Raw genomic sequence first — 17366 nt, forward strand, 5'->3', positions numbered from 1 at the left:
TATGATGTTTCGTCCCTCGCACCTGTCATTCGACCATTTTCCAAATACGAAAGATCACGATAAGCGGTATTTGCATGCGGGCATACTGTATTACCATCTCCATATGAAAACTTCGGTAACGTTAGACACATTCGAGTACTTACACCATTCCTTGTCTGTAGGGAAGGTTTCCCTCTGTACTAGACACTCTGGAAATAAGCTCGCATCAGAAGAAATTTTAATAAACACAGTCTACAGGCAGTGCTGGAGTATCAGCTCGGTACCGTACAGGCGAGGTGTTAACGCTGTAACATTTTCCACTTCAGTTAGTCTATTTTGACAAAAATTTTCTGTCGAACAAGACCATATGAAGCTGCAAAATGTATTTACTTAGTGGTAGTGAATAGAGTCTTAAAATACACTTTAAGACAAACAAAAAACGACCTTGCACCATGAAGGACTTACCCGATTGAGACGGGAATCGGCAGATATAATGTACCTGTACAGACAAACAAGTTATTATATTTCAGAAAAACTGGATGATTAATTCAAGAGAAAGAGCTACGCAAACTGAACAACTCGATGGTCCACGTCTGGCAATTAGGCAAGCAGTTATTCGGCTTGGCATTGACAAAGTTGATGGATGTCTTCCTGAGGGATATCGTATCGCATTCTGTCCAGCTGGCCAGTTACCTTGTCAAAATTCAAAGTCTTTTAGAGGGTCCTGCCCATAATGCTTGAACATTCTCAGCTGGAGAGAGATCCGGTGATCTTGCTCGCCAAGTAAGAGTTTGGAAACCACGTAGAGCTTCCGTCTGGAATCTCATTGACGGAGAATAATTGTTTCCAGTGATTAGACCCGCTTAGAAAAAAACCCCGGCGACCAACAAAGACATGTCTGGAGGCGCCCTGGACAGCGCTGAGTACTAACCTGCCAAAGGCCCGACAACCAGGAGTGATGGTCTGAGGTGCCACTTCTTTTCATACCAGGACATCGCAGCACCTTTAGAGCACAGAGATATGTTGACGATGTTGTACGCCCCGTTATGTTGCCCTTCATCGCAAACCATCTTTGGCTCACATTTCCGCAAGATAATGCCCACCCTTACACGACGAGTGATTTTACTGCTTGTCTTCGAGGTTGAGAACCCTGCATCGGTCAGAAAGGTCGTCGAATATCTCCGAAGTTGAGAACGTTTCGTGGATTATGGGCAGGGAGTTCCAACCAGCTCCGTAGCAACACTACTGGCCATTAAAATTGCTACATCACGAAGATGACGTGCTACAGACGCGAAATTTAACCTACAGGAAGAAGATGCTGTGACATGCAAATGATTAGCTTTTCAGAGCATTCACACAGGGTTGGCGTCGGTGGCGACACCTACAACGTGTTGACATGAGGAAAGTTTCGAACTGATTTCTCACACACAAACAGCAGCTGACCGGCGTTGCCTGGTGAAACGTTGTCGTGATGCCTTATGTAAGGACGAGAAATGCGTACCATCACGTTTCCGACTCTGATAAAGGTCGGATTGTAGCCTATCGCGATTACGGTTTATCGTATCGTGACATTTCTGCTCGCGTTGGTCGAGATCCAATGACTGTTAGCAGAATATGGAATCGGTGGGTTCAGGAGGGTAAGACGGAGCGGCCTCGTATCACTAGCAGTCGACATGACAGGCATCTTATCCGCATGGCTGTAACGGATCGTGCAGCAGCGTCTCGATCCCTGAGTCAACAGATGGGGACGTTTGCAAGACAACAACCATCTGCACGAATAATTCGACGACGTTTGCAGCAGCATGGACTATCAGCTCGGAGACCATGGCTGCGGTTACTCTCGAAGCTGCATCACAGACATGAGCGCCTGCGATGGTATACTCAACGACGAACCTGGGTGCACAAACGGCAAAACGTCATTTCATTCGGATGAATCCAGGTTCTGTTTACAGCATCATGGTGGTCGCATCCGTGTTTGGCGACATCGCGGTGAACGCACAATGGAAGCGTGTATTCGTCATCGCCACACTGGCATATCACCCGGCGTGATGGTTACACGTCTCAGTCACCTCTTGTTCGCATTGACGGCACTTTGAACAGTGGACGTTACATTTCAGATGTGTTACGACCCGTTTCTCTACCCTTCATTCGATCACTGCGAAACCCTACATTTCAGCAGGATAATACACGACCGCATGTTGCAGGTCCTGTACGGGCCTTTCTGGATACAGAAAATGTTCGGCTGCTGCCCTGGCCAGCACATTCTCCAGATCTCTCACCAACTGAAAATGTGGCCGAGCAACTGGCTCGTCACAATACGCCAGTCACTTCTCTTGATGAACTGTGGTATCGTGTTGAAGCTGCATGTGCAGCTGTACCTGTACACGCCATTCAAGCTCTGTTTTACTTAATGGCCAGACGTATCAAGGCCGTTATTACGGCCAGAGGTGGCTGTTCTGGGTACGGATTTCTCATGATTTATGCACCCTAATTGCGTGAAAATGTAATCACATGTCAGTACTAGTATAATACATTTGTCCAATGAATACCCGTTTATCGCCTGCATTTCTTCTTGGTGTAGCAATTTTAATGGCCAGTAGTGTACTAATCAATACCGAATAACTGTTCGTATAAGGCCAAGAGGTGGACGAAAGCATTCTTGACTTTTTCAGTTTGCGAAGGTCTTTACCTTGAATAAATTATTCAATTTTTCTGAAATTTTTATCATTTGACTGTCTGTACATCTACCGATTTACATCTCATATAGATAATCCTTTCGTGGTCTGTAATTTTTTTATTACAGTGTGTTTACCATACGTTGCTAGACGCTGTCCCCAGTTGCTCCTTCCTGACACAAATACAACGTCTGACTGTTCCTGTTGCAGACGCAGCTACCAGCGGCGGCCGCGGAGGCAGCGTGCGTGCAGACACGGGAGAGACACGTGTGCAGGTAGGGCGCTCGCTCGCTCCCGCGCCATTACCAGGCACTCCCTCTCCTCCTGCCCCATCCTACTCTACCTTACGTTCCCGCTTCACCGCCGGCAGTCCATCCTCAACTCACTATCATGTTGCGATTCCAACATTCCGCGTCATTACACGTTTCCGGCCTTTCTTACGCGTCCACTCTTCACTTCACTTATTCCGCAGATCGCGCACGCAACATTAAGGCCTTCAGATAAGTTCTTATATCAGTCCAGCAGTTCCACTTTACACTGATAATATCTTTGTTATTTAAGACCACCTTACAGTGTGTGACGCATCGTAATTCAGAAACAAAAATAATTTCAAAGTTGTTTAGGCTTTCGTGGCCACTTGTTGACAAACTGCCTACAGGTGTCTGTTCTTCAGCCGACTTTCCTCTGATGATTTGACTGACGTTTCGCCAGCACGAGTGGCTGGCGTTGTCAGAGCTTCACCCTCCATTGCCGGTGATGAACTGGTGCTCGCGGCGGCAGACTATATGTACCATGTATCATACCATGCACATGCGAAAATTTTATGTCGGAATGACTGGCCGATCAATCAACACCAGGATCAAAGAACGTAAGCGACATGCAGGTTGGGGCAGGTGGAGAAATCGTCCGTGGCAGAGCACGCGCTGAGTGAGTCCGACCACGTAATAAAATTCGCCGACACGTAAGTTCTGGCTGTAGAGAAGCACTATCACACCCTCTTGTTCAGAGAAACTGTAAAAATACAAAAATACGGGAATAGCTTTAACGAGAAAGAAGAAAGCCTTAAGGTAAACAGATGCTGGCTTCCCGTTCTGCAGCGAACGACCGTCGCAGGTAGCAAGAGGAGAACCGGACCGAAAATGACAGCGGAGAAGCCCTCGGACGTCAGAGCGCCAGGTACATTTAGTCTGAGGCCGCGAACTCGGCTCCATTTCATCACCGGTAGTAGAGGGTGAAGCTTTATCAAAGCCAGCCACTCGTGCTAGCGAAACGTCAGTAATATCACCAGACGAACGTCGGTCGAAGAACCCGAGATAGAAGCCAATAATAATTTCCGCTTTTCACAGCTCCATTTGCGAATTGCGCATCGGAAGAACGATTCTCAGCAATTCGAGCCTCGCCTTTTAATTTCTCCCTTTTTCTCGTTGTAATCATTTTGCGAGAAGTATACTACCGGTCAAAAGTTTGCGATCGCCCATGAAAAAAGCTGTATACTTCATTTCAGCGTACAAACACACTGTACAGACTAAATACATAAAAAAATCAATATTTTTCTATCATTAAGTTCAGTACAACATGGTTTGGATTTAATTCTCTTCAGAGTATTCACCTCTTGTTCTCAGAACAGCTGCAAGAACTCTTTGCATTCTGGAGATAATATCTTGTACTGTTTTATAGATATTGTAGTCCAACACGTCTGGAAATTATTCCGTTTTCTGACATCCCCGTCTAGTTCATGCCATAAATGATTGAGATTTAAGTCAGATGACTGAGTGTCCATATCACATTCCTTAGTTTCCGGATTTCTCTTTTACGTTGACTCATCCTATGCACTGTGTAGAAGCATTTTTGGGATCGTTGTGCTGCTGTTGTAGAACAAACCCATAACTCGTAAGTATACTGTTGTATCCTTCCTTCGTCAACGTTCATTAATTTTCAGTAGACCACGGACTTTATCACCCCCCAAAACATCACCACACCATGACCGATCCTCCACCAGGCTTCACGTTGGTGTCACACACTACGCTTCACACTTCCTTCACGAAGCCGATGACAAAACTTTCGACGATGGCGTCCAGATACTTCAGACTTAGATTCGTCCGTGAATAGCACCTTGGACCATTGCTGCACGCTACAATTTTTATGTTGCTGTGCCCATTGCAATCGTTTCACCTTACTTTGTTTGCGTAATAAAGGTCTTTTGCCCGCTTTGCATCCTTTAAACCTTTTTCATGGAGACAGAGATTGAAGCCGCTCACATACTATCTGTTTCCTCGCGAATTTCAGGAGCTGTAGGAGTCCTCTGACGTTTATTCTGTACACATGTGAACTGATCTTCCCTACATGATGTTAACGTCCTCCAGTTCGCGTTACACTTGCATTGGCATCAGTTTGCTTGAACCGCTACAACGTATACACCACTGCAGACTAGACTATGCCAGCTTCCGTTGGTGCCTTCATAGTATAACAGCCTACCTGATGCAGAGCTACAATTAGAGTACGTTTTCAGTTGCAGTCTCCTGTTTCTGTCCTATTATGGCATAATACGGTATGAGCCTGATCACGTATACAAACATACTGCTAGACCCATACACTGTACTGTATGGTACACAGACAGCAGAAGGAATGAGGTCTATTCGAATGGAACGTTCTTAGGTAAAGGCACGTCAGTGTTGTTGTGGATACTCATCATTGCCCCTCTAGGCGAACACTCAACAGAGACGCTTAGTCTTTATATGTTGGGTTATTATCGGGATGGGGACAGAACAGAATTTTCAAAACGAAATCCCTGTTTTAACCAAAAATCCATAGCTTTGATAGGTAATCGGAAACATTTGACTGGCAGTGTACGTGGAAGTAATCCGTAGTCTGATTTTTCATGTACACTCCTAGAATTTCAGCAGTAAGTCTCTCCGCGACACACGAGGCCTCCTTTGTAGCGTCCGCCACTCGCGCTTAGCACTTACTAAGCGATACCGTGACGAATTCCGCCGCTCCTCGTTGGATCTACTCTGCCTCTTCTATTTATCCTGTCTGGCAAGATAACAAATTGACTATCAGTACTCGATAACCTGTCAAGCAAGGGTCGTATGTATGCCTCACCTGTCGTGGATGAATTTTATTTCTTTCAGATTTGTCTAATAAATCTCTGTTTAGCATAATGTTTAACAACACGCCATTGAATGTCACGCAGAAGAAGATTCTTATTTCGCACATGTGTGCAAGAGATTGCGTCTTTTGTTAATGACTTGTTCTTAATGCACAAAAAAGTTTTTTTTCGCAGATGTGCAGAAGAAACAATTCACATGATTTTACACCTTTGTCTATAATTATTGTTCATTTCCCACTATTGGTCAGTTTCGGCTTCATGCCTCTTCAAGCTACAGCTGTAAAAAAAAGATCGCATTCATATACAACATTGACCAAGGCCAAAAAAAAAAGTTAAAAAAATACAAACCTTACAAGTAACGAAATTACAAGGTATGTTTACAATACCATGGCAGTCAACCAATAAAACCTACTTTATATGCATGAACAAAATCCTCGAAGGTAGTCAGCCAACAGCATATGGCGGACAAACATGTAACTTAAGATTTGCAGTCATGCGTATAGTAAAAGCTTAAATCAATGCGCTTAAACCGTGAACGGGCTTTTGGAGGTAGAATGCAGCTTTTGAAATTGTATCTTATGTCGATTTTCTAGGTAATGTTCCGCTGCAGTCGACTCCTCAAGCTCCCCTTGCTTCATATATCGTGACTGCTCAGAACAACGCTTAGCAACAGTGCGAATATTTTGTCTCATGTAAACACTCCTGCATTCGCTGGGTACGCCGTACACGCCTGGAACTCTAAGACCTACGTTGCCTTTAACAAGGCGCAACATGTCTCGTATCTTGGAGGCGGACCAGAACGTCGGCCTCCGTCCATTCTCTGCAGCATGCGTCCTGTCTCGCAAGTCGTTGTCCCACAACACGGAAGTAATGTTCCCGGCTTTGCCCTTTCGCCGTTTCATGAGTGTCGTTTGTCGGTGGAACATGAAAACCTTTGCAGTCAGTCCTTTGCCGTAACCATTTCCCCTGAAAACGCATCTCGGATGCTCAAATTGCGACTGTAGATGGTCGTCGTCAGAAATAATATTCGTCCTATGTACTAATATGTTGAGATCCGCTCTCCAGTGTACAGTTTGGTAAAAACTAATGGCCTTCAAGTATCGGTCAGTATGAGTAGACTTCCTATACACATTAATATCCAAGCCAGCCTCCTGTCTTCCGTTCAACTAAAACGTCCAAGAGTTGAAGCTTGCAACCACTCTCCATTTCGACAGTAAACTTTATGTTGGGGACACCTATTAAGAGCTCTAGTATTTTACTCGAATGGACGTGGCTTGTAAACCAAGGAGATTTTACTCAACCATGTAGTGTTGTTCGACGCTGTGTACAGTGAAGCGTAGGCCAGCAGAAAAATACTTCTATCGGGGCACAAAAAAGCGAATATGCTCCCGATTAAAAGACTGAGTGGAAAGTGGGTACCATCTGCCTCATTCTGTCTTCCTCAGCACCTTTAAAAATATTAATAAATGGTAATACAAAATGGAATTTGAAGAACCGATTTAGGGTTGCATTATGAACAGCAAGCCCCCCTGCATATGAATATATGCGCGCTCTGTTTAACATGCAACTCACCGCTCACTCCCCCAAGCTCCTCTAAATGTACAATAACTCGCTCATACCCATTAGTCCATCGTTGTAAGTCTCTGATATCCATTCACTCCCACTACCCATTCTCACTCACTTATTTAGCCTAACTCATTGTCATTACCTCCTTTTGTCTCTCCAACTCTTTCCTACCCATAATCTACTTCGTTCTGTCCTACTAAAACTGTCTCCTATCGTTGTTTCTGTCTCCCTCTTGCTCTCTCTTACTGCTATTATCTCATTCATTCCTTCCCACTGCTGCCATTATTCTCACCGTCACTATCTCTCTCTTCCTCGTTATCATTGTCATAGACACTGTCTCTCATTATCGCTGATCATCCTCCATTTCACCTTCTCCTTCCCCTTACTCCGTCTCCACTGGCACTGTCTCCTTCTCTGTGTTCCTAGCACTCCTCTGCCAATGTCAACTATCTTCCTCTGCCACTGTAACCCTCTCTTTCTGTCACACTGCAGCTGTCTCCTTCGCTTTATCTATATCACATCCATTGTCTACTATCTTCCAATATGTATTACTTTTCTGTCTCTTTCACACTACCACTTTCTCATTTTCTCTCAGAATAAGGAAACGCGAATAAGTTTTCATGCAAAAGTTTTTGGGGAAACTTTTAGAGGTGCTGAGGAAGGTAAAACGAAGCAGCTGGTGCCCCACTTTTCATTCTTTTAAACAAGAGAATATTCACTTTTATGTGTTCCTTCAGGAGCATTTTTCCGCTGGTTCTCTTCTTTTGCACGTTACAGTATGGCGTGTCACTCATATGAAATTAACTTTGTGTGTGAGCAAAATCTTAATACTTTACGTATATGAAATTCAAACAACGAAAAACTAAATTTACACTTCAGACCGGATTTTACGTGCACAAAAAGTTTTCATGTGCTTGAGTACTCCAGCATGGGGTTCCCAGAACCTTCTGATGATAACGGAGACACTCTACAGCGAATTTTTCCCTGCTGTGTCACTTTATAAGCTGCGTTTTAGCGTCACACCAGATTTTAAGTGCGTATTTTACGTGTACAAGTAGGGTAACTTTGGACCTCTGTATCTTGCAAATGAGTGAAGATACCAAGAAAATTTTGCAGATAGTTCGAGATCTGGATCTCAGGAATACATTGCAAAAATTTCAGACACTTGCTGTGCATAGCCGTCTCGGCATCCGCTGCTCAGTTTTGGTACCCAAAAACTATGTTGTGTTTCTCGATAACGGAGAAAGACGTTTAAAAACAAAGAGATGGCACTCCCAGCTAAAATCTGAACAATGTTCTATAATTAGTCATTTAGATATTCGCTGACGACGGCGAAAAAATGGTGGGAAAACGCTTTCTTCGGACATTCTTGGTAACCACCCATGAACCAAATGGGGCCTACATAAGCCCCTTAAGAGCAGCGTAGATCACATATGATGGAAAAAGAACCAAAGGATTTGCTCCATTTGTGTAAAATGGTAGAAGTGTGCTATATTCAAACTTCAACCCCGTGTGTGTGTGTGTGTGTGTGTGTGTGTGTGTGTGTGTGTTGTGTGTGTTTGCGTGTGTGTAGAGCTTACGAGCGTTCAAGGACAAGGTTATCAGCGTCCTTACACACATTAAAAGAAAGGAATGTGGATAAAATTACGAAAATAGTTGTAACACCACTAAAATGACGCCGATGCATTCATTCCCACCTAACTCGCTTTGACCTACCCAATCGCTCTATCTCACACGCCTTGAGAAAACGGACAAAGTGTTAAATGTGCTATAACTGGGATAAAAACAGAAATAAAATGGCAGAGGAGCTAAGAGAAAGGCACTTGAAAATATGACTGCAGACCACTTACAAAAAACATAGATGAGCCTGTTAACACGTTAAAAATTTCTCCCTAAATTTTTTGGAAGCAAGACGGACAAGTCACAAAACCTTAAACTCTCACCACATTCGTTTGAACGTTACTTAACGCTGGTTGGAAAATAAAACACAATCTAATAAAATCTGCACGCCACAAGCACCACACATTGGAGGGTCCTCTCACCGGAGCAAGAAGCCATGTATCATAGGGCTGTGGCCTATGCGAAGACGAGTAAGGAGAACCACGAGCCATCTGTGTGGCTGGAAGGAGGTAGACCAAGGCCGCGTTGTGGGCTTTACTGGACGGAGCTTGTTGTCCATTACTTCCAGCCCCTCATCTTCCCACTGACGCATGTCTCCGTACAACAGGGAGACGACAGCATGCTGGGGGAAGGCATAATGAAGTAACTGAGGAACACGACACCCCTCCTTGGCTGTTATATCCGTCATTTCGTTCCCCGCAATACCCATTTTCTCCGGAACCCAGCGGAAGGGCATCACCTTCACCAGCTTGCGTTGCCGCAGGAGGGCGTCTTGCATTAAAGTGACTTAGACACAAGCGTTGCAGAAACTGAAGGGCACTCAGCGAGTCGAAACAGACGAGGAATTTAGCAGGGATGGCAGATCTCATGTGCTCCAGCGGCCTCAAGATCGCGTCTAGTTTGGCATCGAATCCAGTGGCAACCGAATCTTAAGGACACCATCCGGCAAAAGAACATAGCCAACTTTCACCCTGCACTATAGAATAATTACAGTAAGAGGATCCTTCTCTTGGGTATAGAAATGGTTCCTATACCAATGGATTTTGACAATGTTGATTGGAATACCCTCTTTCAAATTCTAAAGGTGGCAGGGGTAAAATACAGGGAGCGAAAGGCTACTTACAATTTGTACAGAAACCAGATGGCAGTTATAAGAGTCGAGGGACATGAAACAGAAGTAGTGGTTGGGAAGGGAGCCAGACAGGGGTGTAGCCTCTCCCCTTGTTATTCAATCTGTATATTGAGCAAGCAGTAAAGGAATCAAAAGCAAAATTCGGTGTAGGTATTAAAATCCATGGAGAAGAAATAAAAACTCTAAGGTTCGCCGATGACATTGTAATTCTGTCAGAGACCAAAATCAAAACGAGGATAATGGAATGTAGTCGAATTAACTCAGGTGATGCTGAGGGAATTAGATTAGGAAATGAGACACTTTAAGTAGTAAAGGAGTTTTGCTATTTGGGGAGCAAAATAACTGATGATGGTTGAAGTAGAGAGTATATAAATTGTAGACTGGCAATGGCAAGGAAAGCGTTTCTGAAGAAGAGGAATTTATAAACGTCGAGTATAGATTTAAGTGTCAGGAAGTCGTTTCTGAAAGTATTTGTATCGAGTGTAGCCATGTATGGAAAGGAAACGTGGACGATAAGTGGTTTGGACAAGAAGAGAACAGAAGCTTTTGAAATGTGGTGCTACAGAAGCATGCTGAAGATTTGATGAGTAGATCACATAACTAATGAGGAGGTACTGAACAGAATTGGGGAGGAGTTTGTGGGACAACTTGACTAGAAGAAGCGACCGCTTGGTAGGACATGTTCTGAGGCATCAAGGGATCACAAATTTAGCATTGGGGGGCAGCTTGGAGGGTAAAAATCGTAGAGGGAGACCAAGAGATGAATACACTAAGCAGATTCAGAAGGATGTAGGTTGCAGTAGGTACTGGGAGATGAAGAAGCTTTCACAGGATAGAGTAGCATAGGGAGCTGCATCAAACCAGTCTCAGGACTGAAGACCACAACAACAATATGTACGTAAGGGCGGTGTATTGGCAGAGGTATCATTTGTACATATACCGTTTCACAGTTGCTCGCAGCAAATATGGTTGGTACAAATGGCTCTGAGCACCATGCGACTTAACTTCTGAGGTCATCAGTCCCCTAGAACTTAGAACTAATTAAACCTAACTAACACACATCCATGCCCGAGGCAGGATTCGAACCTGCGGCCGTAGCGGTCGCTCGGTTCCAGACTGTAGCGCCGAGAACCGCACGGCCACTCCGACCGGCTGCTTGCAGCACTTTTCGAAAGATTGAAAATGGAATTTTTGTCTGTCTTCATACGTCTCGTGCACTGCTTGAAGATCACAGTTTCCGTTCAACGTTCTCAGTCACGGAAACAGTAACTGTTTCAACAGTATATAGCGCAACTGACTGTCGGCCTGCCGTGATTCCCAAATCCCCAGTTAATTCTAACTCCCGACTCATGGTCTTCAAATCCTGTGCGGAAAGAGGGTCCCTCCGTATTCCTTTAATGCTTCGATACTCGCGAAGAGCAGCAATAATTCTGCTGCTATTTTAATAAAATGCTTTACGAGTATGGCCCTGTTCTACTTGTCCAGATCCATGTCGACTGTCTGCGTCAGTAACGCACACTGATGCTTGTGTTTCAGCCCTACATCTCCGTACTGCTACCAGCGCCTACCTGCAAGCCAGGACAGTATCACTACTTCGAAGCAAATCCTGCAGCGCAAGTCTGAACATCATTTACACAAAGTTGTATGCACTGGCTTGAGCAGCGAAAGTTTAATTGTAGCCACCCTGCGCTTTTATGATGGCATGTGTAAAAGCTTCCTTCCGCCATGTCTCCCAACTACCGTGACGTCGCGCGATGTGGCATTCACGTTCGCAGCCTGAATCCCCGAACTATTCGAGACGACTGTGAGACCACCTACGTGACGTAATACACCGCACAGTTAACTGGAAACGTTATTGGCAGACTAGGGTAAATTCTGTGCTCTGCTACACTTCAAGTCAACGTAAAGGAGGCTCGATAGCCTCGGTTTGGCCCTCAAGGCAGGGTTAAGCTACTCACTGCTCCGATGTCAATAATCGAACCCCTGTATCAGTCCAACTGCTATCCGAGAGATTGCAAGCTCCGTTTAGAGGGTTGCAATACCTCGTCAGACCAAAAAGTTTCCAAACTGCGTTAATAAAAATACGGAGGAGTTCAATCGTCGTTTTAATGTTTAAGGTGTTCCTGATGCTCTCTTCCACTTGACCACAAAGCACTCGCGCGCCTTTTGGCTTCAACGTCAGTTATGCAGTCAAAGTGACGATCCTTGACGGAATGTCAGCACTTGGTCGTTTCCTGGTCTGTTCATGTCGTGTCACTCGTGGAGATTTTTTCCAGAAAGGAGTGTTCAGTCAAGTCGCGACTGACGTCCTCTGTTCATTATTTTTATTCAGTAGTCAAGGTGTGCGAGACAAACTCTGAGCACACTATTCTCTTGCCTAGCGGGATTAGCCGAGCTGTCTCAGTCGCTGCAGTCATAGACTGTATGGCTGGTCCCGGCGGAGGTTCGAGTCCTCCCTCGGACACGGGTGCGTGTGTATATCGTTAGGATAATTTAGGTTCAGTAGTGTGTAAGCTTAGGAACTGATGACCTTAGCAGTTAAGTCCCATAAGATTTGACACACACACACACACACACACACACACACACACACACACACACACACACACACACACAGCATGGAGAGCTGCATCAAACCAGTCTCAGGACTGAAGAACACAACAACAACAACCAATGGCTGACCCTAGCTTTTTATCACTAACAGAATCCGAGGTATGAGCCCCGAAAAAATATTGTTTTTATGCGCGGCGTTTTCCAACGTTTAGGTTGCGCATATTGTAGTACGGGTGCCAATTGGTGATGTAAGGCGAGGCACTGCGATGCTGCTTGTCGCTGTCGGGCTGGCCGTGCAGCCCGAACTGAGGAGCGTCAGTCAGCAAGGACGACAGGTGCAGCCGGCCTCAGCGCGCCTCTTTCGCCTCTGGTAGTCGCGACCAAGGCGCGCTGCGGAGAGGCGGCCACTGATCTGCTCGCTGGAGGCGCTGCCTGCCCGACACGCGCCGGACGCGCACCAACAGGTGATCTGAATCGGCCCTCGCCTCTGTGTTGCACGTGGCATGCGGGACTGGATATACACATTGGTGTTTCTGTTAAAACCAAAACACAGCAAAAACAAATGGCAGTAGGCGTGTTTATGAGGGCGATGCAAGTTTACCAGTACCTTAAGTTACCTCGTTCGTGGATAACGATGTGCCGTTCAACCATGTACAACTTACGTGTGTTTGTGTCTAACAAGGGAACCTCCACATCGCACCCCCCTCAGATTTAGTTATAAGTTGGCACAGTGAATAGGCCTAGAAAAAGTGAACACAGATCAATCGAGAAAACAGGAAGAAGTTGTGTGGAACTATGAAAAAATAAGCAAAATCAAACTGAGTAGGCCATGTGGAAAATATACAACATCAAGGGTCTGTGAGCTCAGGAGCGCCGTGGTTCCGTGGTTAGCGTGAGCAGCTGCGGAAAGAGAGGTCCTTGGTTCAAGTCTTCCCTTTAGTGAAAAGTTTACTTTTTTTTATTTTCGCAAAGTTGTGATCTGACTGTTCGTTCATTGACTTCTCTGTTCTCTGTAATAAGTTTAGTGTCTGTGTTTTGCGATCTTACCGCAAAACAGTGCGATTAGAAGACGAAAGGACGTGCCTCTCCAATGGGAACCGAAAACATTTGATCGTAAGATCATAGGTCAACCGATTCATCCACAGGAAAACACGTCGGATATATTCTGTACTACACTGGTGACGGCATGTACGTCACATGACAGGAATATGTTGTCGACCCACCTAACTTGTATACTTGGCGAATGGGTAAAAAGATTCTTCTGTCTTGCCCGATTTAGGTTTTCTTCACTCCCAAAAAAGTGATGAAAACATAAGAGTTTATCACATAAACTGCAACAAATGAATGTAATAGTTTCACAGTCGCACAGTTTTCCCTGTGCTCTGTCAAAACATATGTTTTTAACGTTTTCAAATTTTTCCGTTTAGGTGCAGCGTCCCCATACTACAGCGCAGTTACCTCGCATCGGACGGACGGACGGACATATAATAATTGTCTGAAAATAAAAAATTAAACTTCTCACTCGAGGGAAGACTTGAACCAATGACCTCTCGTTGCGCAACTGCTCACGCTAACCACGGAACCACGGCGCTCCTGACCTCACATTACCCTTGATGTTGTATATCTTGCCCATGGACTACTCAGTTTGTATATTTTGCTTATTTTTTTCATAGTCCTACACAACTTCTTCCTGTTTTCTCGATTTATCTGTGTTCAGTTTTTCAAGGCCTATCCACTGTGCCAACTTATAACTAAATCTGAGGGGGTTGCGATGGGAGGTACCCTTGTAAGTATAATGGAGAGGAAAGTCTGGTGTACAATTTGCTCGACGCATGTACTGTCAGAAGTTCCAAGCGGCTTTTCACGGATTATGCTGTAGTATACAGAGAAAATTGCAGCGAAATGGAGGAAGATCAGCAGCGGACAGGCACTTGGTGCAGGGAGTGGCAACTGACCCTTAACATAGACAAATGTAATGTATTGCGAATACATAGAAAGTAAGATCCTTTATTTTATGATTATATGATAGCGGAACAAACACTGGTACCAGTTACTTCTGTAAAATATTGAAGCGGAATGATCATACAAAATTAATTGTTGGTAAGGCGGGTGCCAGGTTGAGATTCATTGGGAGAATCCTTAGAAAATGTAGTCCACCAATAAAGGAGGTGGCTTACAAAACACTCGTTCGACCTATATTTGAGTATTGCTCATCAGTGTGGGATCCTTAGCAGGTCGGATTGACGGAGGAGATAAGATCCAAAGAAGAGCGGCGCGTTTCGTCACAGGGTAATTTGGTAAGCGTGATAGCGATACGGAGATGTTTATCAAACTCAAGTGGCAGACTCTGCAAGAGTAGCGCTCTGCATCGCAGTGTAGCTTGTTGTCCAGGTTTCGAGAGGGTGCGTTTCTGTATGAGGTATCGAATATATTGCTTCCCGCTACTTATACCTCTCGAGGAGATCACGAATGTAAAATTACAGAGATTCGAGCGCTCACGGAGGCTTTCCGGCAGTCGTTCTCCCCGCGAACCATACGCGAGTGGAACAGGAAAGGGGGGACGTAATGACAGTGGCACGTAAAGTGTCCTCCGCCACACACTGTTGGGTGGCTTGCGGAGTATAAATGTAGATGTAGATGTACTGCAAAGTGTGTAATGAACAGTTTACCTCTTCACCTCCAAGGGCAGAAAACACCCTCTGTATCACTGTTTTGATCATCTCGAAGTACAGAAGTAGATGTAATAAATTCTGCTGTAGTACGATGCGTTCCTCAAACGTTTCCGAGAAATCGAGGTTCAAAGTTTTATGAGTCTGTAGGATACGATACCTGGGTGCCAGCAGTCGAGCAGTATCTGAGTGCAGCTGGCTTCACTTGAGCACCGTTTTTTTTTTTTTTTTTTGTCAGATTGTAAGTAGGCTGTTCAGGTTTAATGGTGGTAACACCACGTAACGCTCTGTATGAAAATCACTGACTGTGCTGTGTGCAGTCTGTGGCTTGTTTGCATTGTTGGAATATTTGCTATTGTAGTGTTGGGCAGCTGTATGTGAACAGCGTGTAGCGTTGCGCTGTTGGAGGTGAGCCACCAGCAGTGGTGGATGTGTGGCGGAGTTTTGAGAGCGGATGATCTTGACGTGTGTCCATCAGAAAAAGTAAATTTGTAATATTGGCTATCATGAACTAATACATATACGATGACTTTTGAACATTATTAACGTAAACACATTGTGCTCTATCAAAATCTTTCATTTGCTAACTATGCCTATGAGTAGTTAGTGCCTTCCGTAGTTAGAATCTTTTATTTAGCTGGCAGTATTGGCGCTCGCTGTATTGCAATAGTACGAGTAACGAAGATTTTTGTGAGGTAAGTGATTCATGAAAGGTAAAGGTTATTATTAGTACGTTCAGTTCTGCTCAGCTGTTTGAAAATCAAATAACGTAGAGGTTTTCCAGCACTGTCATTTATAAAAATTTTCTAAGGGGGTGCTTCAAGATCTCTCACCAAACACTTGGTTCGCCACATTAAGTTATGTTTCTTCGGGAAAGTTTAACACCAATGTCATAATCGCTGTGGCACATTTGTGGCGAGCCGTAGTCAAAGTATAATAAGGAATCGAAAAGTAATGATTATTCATTAATCGATACACTCACGTGAAGTCACGCCAGCCCGTACCTGTTTTGATTAATATACACTGTATTTGCAATATGCGCATGCATGTATCGATAAATAAATGTTCGTATAGTTACCAAGTCCAGCTACACCTGTATTATACCACGTCACGAATTTACCACAACGACTAAGGTGATTATCGACCAGCGCGTTCAGTCGCGCGCGTTGACATGCTTCTTCCGGTATACGGGGCAACGCGCCGACTACGGACTGAATCCTCTCGACGGATCAGTGACAAGGACCGGAGTGCTAGTCAGTCTTGATGTGGTTTTCAGACGGTTTCCCACATCCAACTAGGTGAATACCGGGCCGGTACCCACGTGCTGCCTCAGTTACACGTTCGCAAACATTTAAAAAAAAGTTCGCACACTTTCACATGTGATAAAACTACAGCAGACAGTTGGTGTACACAAATTCCGTCCCGGTGTGGAACGGGGTGGCGACAGAAAGGACAACTGGTCACCGTTTACCACCAACATTGCCAGATCCAATAATTAACACGCCGACCGTGTGAAGGTAAGGGATAAAGGCCAGGAAAAGAAACGGAGAAGATTAAGTTTATTATTTGTTATTCATTTCCGACGAAACATGATTAGTTTTTGCGATACAAGTATTTTAAGGAAGGTTATAGGAAAAAATAAAATTGTGTCACTCGAACGCAGACCTACAGTTTGCTACCTTAGCCAGTTGCACTAGCGCCCCTGCTCGACGGCTGGCCCTCTGGTATGGTACTCAGCAGGCTCATAAAACTCTGAACTTCAATTTCTCGGATGCGCTTCAGTAGGGTGTGGTACTAGAGCTACATTTTGTCATCTAGCTTTTTACAACAGCCGTGAGCAAGGTGAACAATATAGATGACGTGTTGGCTTTACATCTTCATTTCCTTTGTTAGCCCAACCCCAATTTCCCTCGTCTGGCTGATATTTTCACTTCAGGAGTTTATACCGACCTTACAGACTTTACGAACGCAAGAATACTACGTGATTTGTGAAACTTTGTTTTTTGTGTTCCTTTTGCATTGCAAGTGAAAAGAAAAATATCAAATTACTCTTATTTTGATAG

At 44.6% G+C, this 17366-nt stretch overlaps 1 protein-coding gene across 1 annotated transcript in view; it reads left to right on the forward strand.

Annotated features, from left to right (window-relative positions):
• Window positions 1-17366, forward strand: part of LOC126267846 (uncharacterized) — a 423758-nt gene that overhangs the window by 286702 nt on the left and 119690 nt on the right. Inside the window, exon 3 of the mRNA XM_049973154.1 lies at window positions 2865-2929. Within this exon, the coding sequence (XP_049829111.1) occupies window positions 2865-2929 (65 nt within the window). The remainder of the gene's footprint in view (window positions 1-2864; window positions 2930-17366) is intronic.

This window comes from Schistocerca gregaria, chromosome 4 (assembly GCF_023897955.1).
Source record: "Schistocerca gregaria isolate iqSchGreg1 chromosome 4, iqSchGreg1.2, whole genome shotgun sequence".
Taxonomy (NCBI): domain Eukaryota; kingdom Metazoa; phylum Arthropoda; class Insecta; order Orthoptera; family Acrididae; genus Schistocerca; species Schistocerca gregaria.